General features: G+C 40.0%; 1 protein-coding gene across 4 annotated transcripts in view; it reads right to left on the reverse strand.

Annotated features, from left to right (window-relative positions):
• Positions 1-14,372, reverse strand: part of PDE4D (phosphodiesterase 4D) — a gene marked incomplete at its 5' end in the record, with an annotated part of 369,096 nt that overhangs the window by 51,576 nt on the left and 303,148 nt on the right. For 3 of the 4 annotated variants that reach the window (XM_084305637.1, XM_084305638.1, XM_084305639.1), the window contains one exon: positions 4,600-4,712. In XM_084305637.1, coding sequence (XP_084161763.1) covers positions 4,600-4,712 — 113 coding nt within the window. Of the gene's footprint in view, positions 1-4,599; positions 4,713-8,248; positions 8,346-14,372 lie in introns of those variants that run through there. The other variant, XM_084305640.1, reaches the window with a different exon arrangement.

Genomic DNA, 14,372 nt, shown 5'->3' on the forward strand with positions numbered 1-14,372 from the left:
TGCTTTTTTTCCATGTCTAAATTCAAATACTCAGACACCCCCAGAGCATTGCACTGGAGGTGTTTGCAAAAATCATGATTACAGAAGTGAAAACATACTTTTGCATATCAGTTTCATTATAAGTATTACTCCACGTTTGACTAACCTACAATTAGTGCTGTCCAGCAGAAAGTGTTTGCTGCACCTTTGTATTGGCTGTCATATATACATTTATTGTCTGTCACAGTAGTAATTTCAAGTCCAGATACAGAATCAGACACTTAAACTGAAGTTAAGAAATCACAATCAGCAAGGCACAATCAGTAGGCACATAAAAACCGTGTTTTAAAACAGAGACACTACTGACAATTCAGTTCGTAAGAAACTGTTGCAGGTTAGCATCTCTGGAAATCAGAACATAGAGGCAACTGACTATGCGCTGGGATCCTACCCTTAGTGATCCAAATTGCTAAAGCATTTCCTAATTAATTTCTTTCAATTCAAATAAATACCACTTTAAAAACAAAAAGACTCATAACAAAACAAAACAAAAAACACCAACAATGATAGAGCCACAGTCCACAGATATTAGTCAATATTAACAGTACATGGCATGGAAAATAAGAAATTAGTCTCCAAACATGGAAAACATTTTCATCTATTTTCAAAATTTAAAGTGCTCATTTGTTTTCTAGTCTCTGAGCCTAAAGATCTTACAGGTTTTCTGCACAGGTAAAAGGACAAGAAACTTCCTGTGTTTTTAGTTAAAAAACTGGGATTCTGTAGATAACACCAACTCCAGAAGCTGGTAATTTAAGCGAGCACAAGGTACTGTAAAAATCGTAATAACGTAATAACAACTGATAATGCTTTTAAATACAGCATCTTTTCGAAAAGGGATTTATCAACAACCTACGCCTATGGGTGCATCATGGCCCTAATCCACCTGTTACTTCATGCGCAATGCCTCTCCGCCCTTGGAAAGCTCCTTATCACCAGGACAGCTGGACATGGGGCATCTTCTGGATTTTACAGTGATCCCAGTATAACTTCGTCAGCCAAGCACTGTGGCTGACTTCCCATGGAGCTGACCCATAGTACACTTTCAGTTTTCAGGGTTGCACTTACTGTCATAACACGCCAGGGCTCATCCCCTGGGGAAAATGCGCCATGCCTCCTGGTTCAAGCACTTTTAAGCAGGGGGAAGACAAAAAAGGATCTTTTCATCTCTCTGTATCACCTTACTTTCAGTCACACAAAGCTGTGAGCTGGCACATCACTGATTACTACTAACTGAGTACCAGAAGCATCTAAACAAAATAAATACGCTCGGATTGGGGTATGCCAAGGCAAGTCCTACACAAGCATCACCGCAGTAAGGGGATTCCACTAGGATGCAGTGGTTCTGGCTGCCCGCTCGCCACCCAGGAGAGGGATCAGAGATCAGAACTGGCCTGCTTCAGGCATTCAGGACATGTCATATTGTTTCTTCTCTGTTACTTTGTACACTGCTATGGCAGCCTTTGCATGTTGGTCAAAAGCTCATACATGATGCAGAGCTCACCCCTTATATCTCACACAAGTTCATGTAAATACGCAAAGCTAAAATGGATGAAAATGTTGTTATATTCAAAAAGTGTGGGGTGTACATAAGAGAAGTAGCTGAGAATCTGGGGTAAAAGGAAAAAAAAAAAAAAAAGACAAATTATTTCTTAAAGAAACTCATATAAGGGGAAAGGAAAATATAGTGAGAAAACATGTTATGTACCTACAGCGTTCCTTCTCTTGATTTTCTCTAGAGAACATGCTTTTCTCTATTGAATCTGCTTTGGCAGGGGGGTTGGACCAAATGATCCCTTGAGGGATCATCCCTTGATGATTCCAACCCCTACAATTCTATGATTCCGTGATTCTCACCTGATTTTGCAGGAATTTTTCATGGTATAGAGGGCTAGGTACCTTCGAATATTCCTGATGGACTTAATTCTATTTCCTCAGCCTTGAGAATGGTTTCTGTTCTTCAGGCTTCAACATAAACTAATATAACTCCACTTACATATGTGCTTTACAGAGATGTTGCAGTTTGCAGTTACATTAAGATATGAGGTGCTGTCTCTCAAAACTGGGTATGTTTTCATACTCAAGAGTACCATGATTATTTAGAACAATCTGTTTCACACCTAAAAGTAAAATTCTTCTGCACTGAGTTTTCTTGCATTATTACATGGGCTCACTTATTTATATGCAAGATTGTTCATGTTACGACTAATGGCTTTTTTTTTCTTTAACAGTAAAAAAAAAAAAATAAAAAGCCCTGAAAGACATCACAGAGATTCTTATACAAGGTGGAAAGATTTCCCAAAAATGGGGATAAAGGTACATCTCAATGACTGAGTATGACCTCCAAAGCTGTGCAGTGGCAATACAATATAGTAATAGCAGACTCTTCCTAAATACTGCAATATGAAATTATACATAGCAGCTAAGTGCCTTAGACATGTCCATCCATATTTGATAGATCAAGCAGACTAAGGTCCTACATTGCTGTGACGCCAAATTCCAGTTTTGATGTAAAACTCAGCATCATTCTTACTGACCTTCAGATTAACTCTGACGACTAGGTCTTAGACCACACATTACTGTGTGGTCTGCATGTTATGTTTGAAATTACAAGATGACAAACTTTCTCTGAATCACATTTTCCTTTTCATTTGAATAAATACATGTGAAGAGTGTTTATTCTGTAATCTACAGCAAACAACTCTCTAAGTAGTTCAAACAAATACAAGCAAACTAGTGTTAGATGTAGCACCTTTGTATTTTCTTAAAGATATGAAGCAGTCATCATGTTGTATGTTAAAAATAGGCCCTCTTTTAAGAAAAATGTGAGTATATATGGGAGAGCTTGAGTAGAACTGATTAGTAATCGTTTTTATCTTATTCTTCATTGTTCGTAAAATATACCAAATGCCAGTTTTAGGGAGGTAACAAATAAATACCTGAGGTCTGTCCCCGGTCTTGTGAAACAGTGGTGATGGAGACACTACAAATAGGGGAATTGACAGATGTTCAAACTTCACAGTAAGGCAAGATCAGACCCCAGGCATGGGTCTGACCTTACTCCCTTTGAAAATAATGTAAATTTTACCACTAGATTCAAAATGCTGAAATGAACTCTGAAACTCTTGACTTTGTATCTTGATGGCACATACCCAGTATGTCTTGAATAATTAGATCTTTCAACTGGCAATAAAATCTGAAAATGGTTCTGAGAATAGGGCAATGCCAAGCGGGTAACTCTTAATAATGGAGATTTAATTGCTGCCAAAAGTCTCTGAAGACTTGAGAAGCAAAAGGCATGACAAAGAAGTAAACTGGTTTTATTACAGGACAAAACCACACTACAGTGCGAACAATCCACATCTTACCCACAGGCTGAGTTGAACATGAGCTCAAAAGCAGACAAGAAGAAATAGCAGATGTTTGGTAAGGGCAATCAAAGGAAGGCAGCAGAATTTAAAAGGGCATAAGCTGAGACAAAATACTCTCAACATTTTTTTGACTTTCAAAAATCCTAATTGCAACTAAAAGGGCTGTAAAATATAGCTGCTAAACTACAAATCATGAGCGGCTTTTACAGACGTAAGTGAGGCAAGAAACAGCCCATTTATTTGCTATAATTAAAACCTTCTTCTCTCTTATTGTACATGTAGCTCCACAAATACTTGGAATATCTGTTGATGACAAATGCAAAAAATACATTCTGAAGCAAGACAGCAGGCTTATTAACTTGGCTTCAGCAATTAACACCAGAAATGTAGCAGCTACATGTTGCTCGTAAACCAAAATCATGAAAGAAAGTGTATGCATGAATGTTGTACATGCTAACTCTTGAAACTGCAAAACAAAGTTTTCAGTCACAGCAGAGCCCAGCACACGTTCCCTGGATATTCTGAAATTTGATGAAGTGAAGTGCACTTGGTCTCGGGAACACACCTCTGGGTCTCAGTATCTATCATGACTGTTATAATTGCACGCCAGTTGCGCGTGTTCATCCCTACCAAACTGTCTTAGGAAAACTGGTGGCCTTACTGCTGACAAATACATTTAAGTCTGTATCAGTCCTGGAACTGAGAACTACTTTTGCCACCTCTACACAGCACTACTTTCTACATGCTTCTCTAGGAAAGAGCTCTTGTTAATAGTGGGATGCGTGTGAGAAGAACGAGCAACTGAACATCGCCAGCAGTAAGAAACAGTCTCTTCTGGTTTAGACATTGCAACACGCAGCGAAAAGGCATAACTTTCCAAGTCCAAACGCCCGCATCACTTTCACCATTTGTCCCCAGGGTCTGAACAGAGCTGCCTGTTTAAAATGACCAACGCTATCCCTTCGGGAGCACCACAGCAGGCTTCCTCTCTGCCCGCGGTGCGCCTCTCGGGCAGCGCATCCCCTCGGCGGGCAGCCCTGGGGCTCCGCCGACCCGGTGCCGCCGTCCCACGGCCGGGGACACGCCGGCTACCCCCGGGACTGGGACCAGAACCGGGACCAGGACCGCTAATGGGACCGTGGCATCCCCATCCCCGCACCACTGGCATGCGTCGGGCGTGGGCTCCTACCTTGTTCGAGGCCATTTCGCTGACGGAGTGCCTGGTCTGCAGGGTCTCCAGCTGGTCCAGGCACCAGTCCAGCTCCTCCAGGGTCTCGCTAGCCAGCTTTTGGTAGGCCTCCTCTGCGAAGAGATAGGGAAAGGCGTACTCAGTCCTCAAGCGCTTCACGGGGCTAACAGCGAGCTGCAGCGCGTCCATCCTGCCGCGGCCGCCCGCTCCCCGCTGCCCGGTGCCGGCACATGGGTGCTGCTCCTTCATATTGCCCCGGCCGCCGCCCGGCTCCGCTCCCCCTCGGGGCCCGCAGCCCCCGCTGCGCTGCGGCCGGCGGCAGCGGCGTGTGCCGGGCAGCGAGCACAAACTTCCCCGCTCCGCCCCGTGTCGTCCCGGGGACGCGTGTGCCGCCCGCAGCACCGCCTCCCGGGGCCGTTCGCGGAGCTCCGCGGGCGCTCAGCGGTCGCCCCGTCCCGCCCTGTCCCGCCCCGTCCCGCCCCGTCCCGTCCCGGGGGCAGCCCCCAGCCGCAGCCCCGGTCCCCGGCCCGGCAGCGGGGAGGCGCAGGCAGGGCTCTGAATCAGCGCCGTTTCCTGTTTTCCTCGCTCCGCCGACGGGTGCCGGCTGCCCGAGGGGACCCCCGCCCCGTCCCCGTCCCAAAAGGGCGCCTGGCCGGAGCGGAGCAGCCAGCTGCCAGGGCTCAGGTGCTGCAGGCTCAAGCCCCACGGATCGCGTGTATCCGTGCGTACGTATGCACAGAGTATCTAACACATGTTGGCCCTAAGTGAAAAAAAAAAAAAAAACAACAAGGATGGTAAAAGTTTTGGAAGGGGACCCCACGTAGGAAACGGACCCTCGGTAACATTTCGATCATGACTGCCTTGTGGCACCTGACCTAAAACTTGCAGAAGTGACCCACACGCAGGGAAAGACGTTTCCTTATCAGCTGCAGGAGATCTATCAGTATGCAACTAATTACAGAAAAATAATCCCGTGTCTAGGGGTGCAATCTCACCTACATAGCCTGACTTTTTTTTTTTTTTTCTTCAATATATCTAGGGAAAATGCTGCTCTGTACTGAACCAAGAGCTCAGTGCGTTTTAGCCTGGACATGCCGTCTTTGCATGCGCTGTATCTGAAACATGAAGTTTTGAAACTCCTGGCACTCATGGTTCTGGATCAGTTACATGCAAATGTAACACCATGGTAGAGAAATGTTTGTTCTGTGGGCTTGTTATTCCCATCCAAAACATCTCCCTCAATTTGTTCCACACAAAAATAACTTTTTTTTTTTTTTTTTTTCCTTCAAGATATCAGACAAGCAAAAAATCCAGCAAGCAAATTAACTAAAACTCCTTTTACAATAATTCTAGCATGGGCTAGTACCAAATAGCTCATTGCTTTACTGTTCAACATCCAGGATACCTGATTCATATCTTTTTACATTTCAGAGCACATGCTCCAGACCTTTGAGTTCCCTCAAAGCTGTTAAACCTTGCATAATTATAATTTTGAATAATGTCCATTTTCTTTTGGCAAAAGGCAAAAAGCAAGAACAATTTTGGATTGAGATTAACTGGCAAAAGTGCTTAAAGGAAATGTTGCTGTGCTTGCCCACATCAGGATTAATCTGTCACCTCAACAAACACAACACTTACAGACAGTCACCAAAACCCATTCTCACTGAATTGTAGATACTGTGTTTCAAACATGTCATGCTTACTATGCACACTGTATCTGATCCCCATCCCTCCCCCCAAAAAAAAAAAAAAAAAAAATCTCCTGGTAAATAAAATCAGGATTTCCCAGACTATTTAGCCATCAGAAGAGAATCTGTGGCCTGCTGTAATGCAGCAGGCATCACAGCTCACTAACTTCATCCATTATTTTTAAAGAGTGGCAACTGCAGCTAATTATTGGAGGTGGCTAGTATTGACCTCATACTGTAGGTTCCATCGAGATCCATACTAGAAATAGAAATCACTTTGTTTATAATACGTTTGTAATAGTGTGTTGTGTTAAATGCTTTTGATGAAGCAGAAGAGGAGGTTAACATATGCATAGTTATCTGATGACCTTTACAATGATTTCATCGCAGATAACATGCATAATGAAGTGAGGTAAAATGAATCTGTGCAATGCTGTGTTGCTGCTAGCCTGCAGCCTGCCCTTCAGCAGTTTTTGAAAATCAAGTATTGGGAAACTCATGTTTTTCTTCAAAACTAAGCATCATCCTTTCTAATACTTCACAACTAAAAGTGTGAAGTTTTTTTCCAAGAAGTATGAAAACAACAAAATAAACTTGCAGGATGCCATACTTAGGTAAAAGTAACAAAACACTCTGTTATTTTCAAACTTGAACTTCTTGTTATCCATATAGCAATGATATATATTTCCTACAGCACCTTACGTTTCCAAATCTTTACCTGCTACCCACCTGTGCACTATCTTAGTGTACATTAGAGAACAGAATCCAACACCCACAAGCAAGTTCCATCACCCTTAGGAGGATGTTTCTGACAACCTCCTGTTGCTGACTCCCACATTCAAGAATGGGAATGGGGTCCTGTGAGGACCCCAGCTGCCCAATCTGACTTAGGAAACTTCTGATGGCCAGCGGTTTGGCTAAATACCACCAGAAAGACCTACTGGGTTCAGCACCTCCCGCAAGCTCTCAGACTGCAGAACCATCAGGATAGCTCTGTAAACTTAAATGGAAATAAAAGGAACTTTAAACAATGACAAAGTCCTCATCAAGCAAACATCCCCTGCTGCTCCAGCAGTTCTGAAGAGGAGAACTATAAGGGAAGCTTTTCTAAACAGTCCTGAAGCTGTAATTGTGGCCCACACTGTCGTTACACAATGTGGTGGAAAATGTTGTCTAGGTTAACAGCTTTCCAAGTATAACACCTCATCACCACTGCACTAATATATATATACATACATACATATATATATATATGTATATATTTATACGCCATTCAGTTGTTACCACCTCACAATACTGTCTCTGACCTCTGTCTTACCTCTAGGGTAGCACCCTGAAATTCCCAACTAGGACTCATGCACTGATCAGTTTTCTGGCATAAGCACCAGACCAAGCTTTAACTTTTGTAAATCAGCGTTTTTTTTGACATTTAAAAAGTGCTTTTTTGTAACTTATTACAGTGGTTAACACCAGTTGCTTTAAAATTTGCATGCTGCTTCTTGTATGCTTTTAGAAAAAAAAGGAAGTTACAGCAAACGTTCTCTTCACAGTTCACAGATTAATACAAACAATCCCACCACATGTAGCTTTCAGAGTGGTACATAGAAAAAATAAATAAAAAAAATCAAAGGCTAGCAAGATGAACAAGCTCAGACATAAGCATTTGATGCTGCACAAGCATTTTTTTTAAAGGATGTTCTACTGTCTGTTTTTGTAAAATACTTGATTCTTAGCACAACTTCTAATGAAACACCAGAAATAGCTGTGCTTTTATCTGCACCCTTCTTTGGGAACAACTTCTGTTGAAAAATTTTCAAAGGGGAAAATTACCATATTACAATAGTTAGGAATTATGTCCACTTAATTAAATGGTTCATCGTGATTTTCTTATACAGTGTTCTAGTATTCCTAGAGGACAAAAAGCAATACTATTCTTTTCTCTGAATTGTACTTACACTAACCTTTTCAGTACTTTAAGCAATTTTAGCACAGCAGAAGGAAAAGGTAATACAGGTTCTTCATTGTTGTTTCATCAGTCGAGACCATGTGATGTGAAGAGCCTAAAAAAGAGTTGACTCTGCAAGCACACAATACAGGGCTCTGGCCACTGTATTGTGTGCCTTAAAATGGGAGTGCCTTGGAGGCAAGGTATGGTCACAGAAAAGCAGTGCCATGCTCCAGATGGGTTTTTGAGGACACTGGCAAGTGGAAGAAGCCCTGGAAACCTCTAGGCTACTCAAAATAAAGATGAGGTGAATATCAGAGAGACTCTCTGTGAGACTCAAGACCCTGGTCATCTTCTGAGTTTTCTGGCCACCTTCACGATTTTACGTGTAGCATAAGATTGAAGTTTGGAGCAACAGAATCACTGGGCCAAGAGCTGCAGTTTCTCTTAATACTACATCATTTCAAAAAAAAAATGTTCTGTGGCTCAAATTACTATTATTATTTTCTGTAAATGAGGATGCTAGTACTTAACAGCCTTAACTGATGGCTTATATATTCAAGTGACTTCAACACTTCAGTCAACATTGGCACCTTCTATTTTACATAGCCATATTAGCATTGATTCAGCACAGAAGCTGCATGCATTTTCTTAGTCACCCATTTCACAACTGAAAAAAAAATATTCAGGTATTACTGAGAAGTAAGTATTGTGACTCAAAAGGCTTTCTTTGTGGAGTGTTCACATCTCATACTGTTGATAAAATGAAATTATGAAGGATATTTTTTGTTTAGCATCTAGAAATCTGGTAATATTTCCTCCCCCCCACCCCCAATCACAAGTAAAACAAAATACTCTTGACCAGATTTTGGAGTGAACATCTGGGCAGACAACTCAGCTGCAGCGGTTTTCTCAAAAGCTTTTTTGATGGTTCCACTCTGAACGCTCACTTTCTTCCATGCCAGGAATCTCTCCAAGTTTCCATTCTAGTGAAGAAAAATCCTTTATGCCAGTCAGTGGCCTCATGCATGGACAGACTGTGTGTTGATGACCAGGACTAGTCTTCTTTCAGACTGTGATGATCAGTAGGGCTTTCCCAATAAACTGATTTACACCATGTCACTAGCTTTAGCCTTAGGCTATGGAAACCATTCTATCTCCCTGAACAGAAAATGCTGTAACTTCCACAAAATATTAGGAGCAAAATGTTAAAGTCTAGTTATGCACAACTTGTCAAAATATTAAATATTTCTATATTATATATATATATATATATATATTTAAAAATGACCATATAGAGAAATACAGATAGAAAACACAAATCAAATGAGGACCTAAAGGAAGCACACTACTGTTTTCATGGGGGGGGAAAACGGCTTTCTAACCAACATTTTGTGTTTCGCTCATGGTCTCAGAGAACTCTATGTATGCCATATAACAATCTCTTTATAACTTACATATGCATATTTCAGGGACAAAGGTAGGAGCAACATACTTACACTCTTACAAAACCAGATAACAGAAAGGCTGTGGACATCTAGGAAGAAGGTATCAGTCTCTTGAAACACATCAATTTTAGTTAGTTCAGAGCAATTAAGGCCCTTCTGACTCCTGAAATTTTGAAGAACTACATAATCAGACTCTCACTATGTAGTTTAGTTTTACTGCATGGGGTGTTGCTTTTGGTGACTCTTCGGCTTTTCTCTGGTGTCCCCTCCTCCTCCCCCCCCCTCCCCCTCTTTTTTTTTCTATTAAATATTTGGTCTACTTCTTGGAAGAAGCTTTGGAATTAAGTCACTCATACAGATATAAATTGTTGTGAAGTCTAGAAGTATGCCTGCATTAAGTATTTGCAAATTCATCTGAAGAAATAGTCTTGCAATGCCACAGTAGTACGGCAGACTATCAGAAAAACATTCTTCCATTGAAGACAAGCAGAAAAAAACATAGGATCAATACATGCAGCATATTTAAATGATTTACTGCTTTAATGACACAGTGGGTCAAAATGTTTGCAGTGTGAATGCTTCTTGCAACTCTTTACTCTTATCAAAAATCCCATAAAGCCAAATGAACTTCTGCTACCACACATTCCTACCCAATGCTCTTTTCCCTTCTGTCTGCCTTTGGTAAAGGACCAGCAGGTTCCTGATAGTAGGCCGAGTATGTTCCTACAGTTCTTCACTGTCCATAAGAACCTGCAGGACCTCATTTGTTCACTGGCAAAAGAAGTAAGTTCTCCTGTAAAGCAATTAAACTTTGCTCAAAATAAAGAAAAAGAGGAAAGTTTGTCTGAGGTTTTCAAGTAGTACTACAGCAAAATATCATCTGCTTACATTTTTATTGCTTTATTTCTATGAACAACCTGCATTTTGAGGAAAAGTATGTACCTTTTTTGAATTTCTTATTTTTCTCAACAGTTGTAATTGGTTAGATTTTGAGACTCTTGGACAAGGAATCCAATACTGGGTTCATTGTTCAATCTGCTTTCATATTCTATTTCTTATATAATACAAAAATTCTAGGTGCTAGGATGTATCCTGAAGATCATTTTCCCCTGCAGCTATAAAACATTTGGTATCTGAGTAGGATACTGCTGTTCTTTCAGCATGAGAGGAGTCACAGATTTTCAAAGTAGAACAAAATTAAATTAATAGTCAAGAAAATAAAAGACATTTTGTCAAAAATTTGGTGGTTCAAATAGTCACACTCTCACATTTGCTGTTCTGTAACAGTGTCTGATCCTACTAGAAGGGATCAAAGGACATTACATTCATTACATTGTCCCCATCAGCATTTTGCTGAAGAGTGCAACTGTTATATATGCTTGGCATTTGGATGAAAGTAACCAGAAATACAAATCACATTGTGTATGAAAATCTTTAGTGTTAAAAAGACCTAATAATTTTGATTTCCTACTTTCTTAGAACATATGATCAGAACACACACACAAAAAAAAGCTTGATTTAAAAAAAATTAATAAATAAATAAAATACCAACAGCTCATATAAGCCATTAAAAACCACAGACTTCACTTTTAAGCAGATTACTGATGGCTTAGTCTGAAATGCCAATAACTGCAAGACCCAGAAACTCTGTTTTGTCATAATTTTTTTATTACCAACTGAAAATTTTAGACTGAGAGGAAATTTGTAAACTGGGAGTTCCATCTGCGAAAGAATTTCAGGATCCCTGTTTTTTTTTTTTTTTCCAAAGGAAAGTTCCTCAAAAACTTTACAAATGCCTATTCAGAAATTACCACAGAATAAAATAAAAATAAATATTTCTCTAAGTACCAGGACTAGCAGTTTATTTTCCTAAGCTTTTGTGTCTCCTGGTTGATTTGACTTTTGAATTTAACAACACCTAATAGTGCAGCCTGAGCTAACACAATATTAAAACTTATAGACACCCAAGTTTAGAAAAAGTTTCAGCTGGACTTTGCTAAAGAAACCTCAATAGAATTCCTGGTGTCTGATAAAATGGGAAAGCTGAGGAAAGCTTTCTAAGAACTGAGGAATTCATATTCGCTCTTTTCCATCTAGTCTCTAGCAAGAAGTATGCTAAAACTAGACTATTTTTCTTAAAAGAAAGTGTTAATAAGTGTCCTTTGTAGTTGTCCATTTTCACGTTGCACTAAACGAATTTAATAAATCACCACCTCACTTCTAGACTTAGATAACAGCAGTCAATGATTTCAGAAGTTAATATTTTCCTTTTTCTAAGGAAAACACCCCCAAAACATCCTGTGTGTTCCTAGCATTAATTCGAATTTAAAACAGATTTGCACAGTATTGATAAGATAAACTAAATGAACTGATGGCAAAAGTGAGCAGCTGGAGACCAGTCTTTATCGGGTCATTATGGGGCCCTGGAGATGTAAGAGAAAGGAAACCTCCAAGTCTTTCCTCAGTTAGGCAGCAGGAAGCCTGCTCTCTTTTCAACAAAGCAAACAGGGAATTAGGAGAAGGCGCAACTTCATTCAGCTTCACTGCTGAAAGCATCAGAAAGGGCAGTAGCAGGAATCAGTTTTTCACCTTTCCTTTAATGAAACTGTCCTCATTCCCTTCACATGCCATTAGCTGGGTTGTATTTACATGGGACAAAGGGTTAGGCTTTTGCACTCCTCAGCAAACCAAGAACACATGCAATGTATCTCTTTAACTTCAATATTTGTTTTGTTCTTAAAGCTTCTCTCTTGGGTCAAGTGATGTCTGAGTCAGCATTTGGGCTAGCAGCATGCTTCATATCACTGGACAGACCCAACACATCCGGTGCACTACTAAAGATAATAGTAAAACCCGAAGTTCCTGTCTGTATGGACACTCTTGGTGAATGAGTATGTGCTAAATCAGACCCTTACTAGTATCTGCAGGTCATCTATTGCATCTACTGCATCTCCATAAAACTCCAGTTCTAACAGAACCTTTACTGTTATCTTGAATGTTTTTCTTATCTCTTTTGTTTTAGTGTCATTGCTCATTAATATATTCAAAATGTTATAAAACTAGTGCCTGAGAGCCTCATTCAGGATTAGATCTCATTTATATAATAGGTGGTGCAAAGCCTTCAAGCCTCTGGGTCCTCTCCCATGATTTTTAAAACATAACCTCACTTCCTATTTATGCTATTTATTAGGCAAATACTGTTCCCGTCCACTTGATTATTTGCTTTTGTGGAGGAAACCAAATACTACTCTGAGAGTCAGATACACAAAACTGTTATTACATTTGTGTCATCAGTAAGAAACCTACGGTTTAAACTGAATGAACTATGTTAGTCACGCAGTTTCTTTACACTGGACAATGAGTCAGTCATTCTTTCTGCTACATTTCTGTCATATTGTCTCAGGAAATTATCCCAGAGGCTACCAGCCCTCGAGCTAACATTGTAAGTACCAGTCACTGTTACTGCTGCTGCGAAAAGGCCAGGCTGGGAGAGGGTTTGTTTTGGATGATAGGTATGCAACGGATAAACGTCATCCATCAAAACCACAAGACAGCTCAACCTGCTCCTCCATGCGTCAAGTTGAAAACTCGACAAACACTGTGTCAGTCTTTCCCTTACAGCAAATTTCAGCTCTTTCACAATATTCATTAACAGTTCATTTCCCTGAAACCCACAGAATGATTTTTTTCCCTTATATTTTATTTTAGTTAAAGCCTTGAGCCAAATGTTGATTTAAACATTGATTTAAGTGGTGCCACATTCTTTCATATTAACCGATGATCTCTGCCTCTAACTTTTAGGTAGATGAAGTAAAAGAGATCAAAAGCAGGGTAATAAATAAAAGGTGAAGGAAAGATACATTACTGTAATTATTTGTCGACCTCATTCTGGAGTTTATGTATTGAGGAAGATTGCCCAACACTTTATTTTCTCCTTCCATGAGTACAGATCCAAATTAAAAGTGATGGGAAACTTTTTTTCCACAACATAAAATTTTTGAAATTTAAAACCAAGCAACTAAACAAAAACCACCAACAACTATCTATATATTCTGCTCTACAGAAGGGTGACAACTAACTGGTTCAAAGTTTGTTTGTTTGTTTGTTTGTTCCTGAAATGCAATAATATAAAAGTTTACCCTAAAATAGCTAACAGCCTGATTATTATGCAACTCTCTTGGAACAGACAGGGCTAACATTTTTTTACTACATTTTCCCACATCCTGTACAAGCATCCTAAATGCAGGGTTGTTTACTATTTTCAAGGCTGGTCTCTCAAATTTTTTTCTGCTGAAGTTCTGATATGAATACATAATAAAGAGGAAGCTTTTACCCTCCTAGCCCTGCAAATGATCAGTATCTCTGTGGCTCAAAGCTTTATTTATTTATACAAAGTGGAGCAGCTCTAAGAAGAGATAGTGAGATGCACACCACAACTGCTTTGTTTGAGATTCTTCCCCAGTAGCCAGGCTGTGGAGGTACTTCAGCCTGAAAATGCCCTTGTATTGCTCTTCTCATAATGTCATCTGAGAGAGATAAGACATTTTTCTAAGTGATGCTGGTACAGTTCCAAAAAGAAATTTGAGTGGGTTTGAAAATTATTATTTGAAATTATTATTTGAAAATTATTTTCTAACAGGAAACAAGAGTTAGATTTCTGAACCTCTGAAGGTAATCAGCTAAATTTTGCTA

Source organism: Netta rufina (assembly GCF_964035555.1).
Source record: "Netta rufina genome assembly, chromosome: Z".
In the NCBI taxonomy this organism is placed as follows: domain Eukaryota; kingdom Metazoa; phylum Chordata; class Aves; order Anseriformes; family Anatidae; genus Netta; species Netta rufina.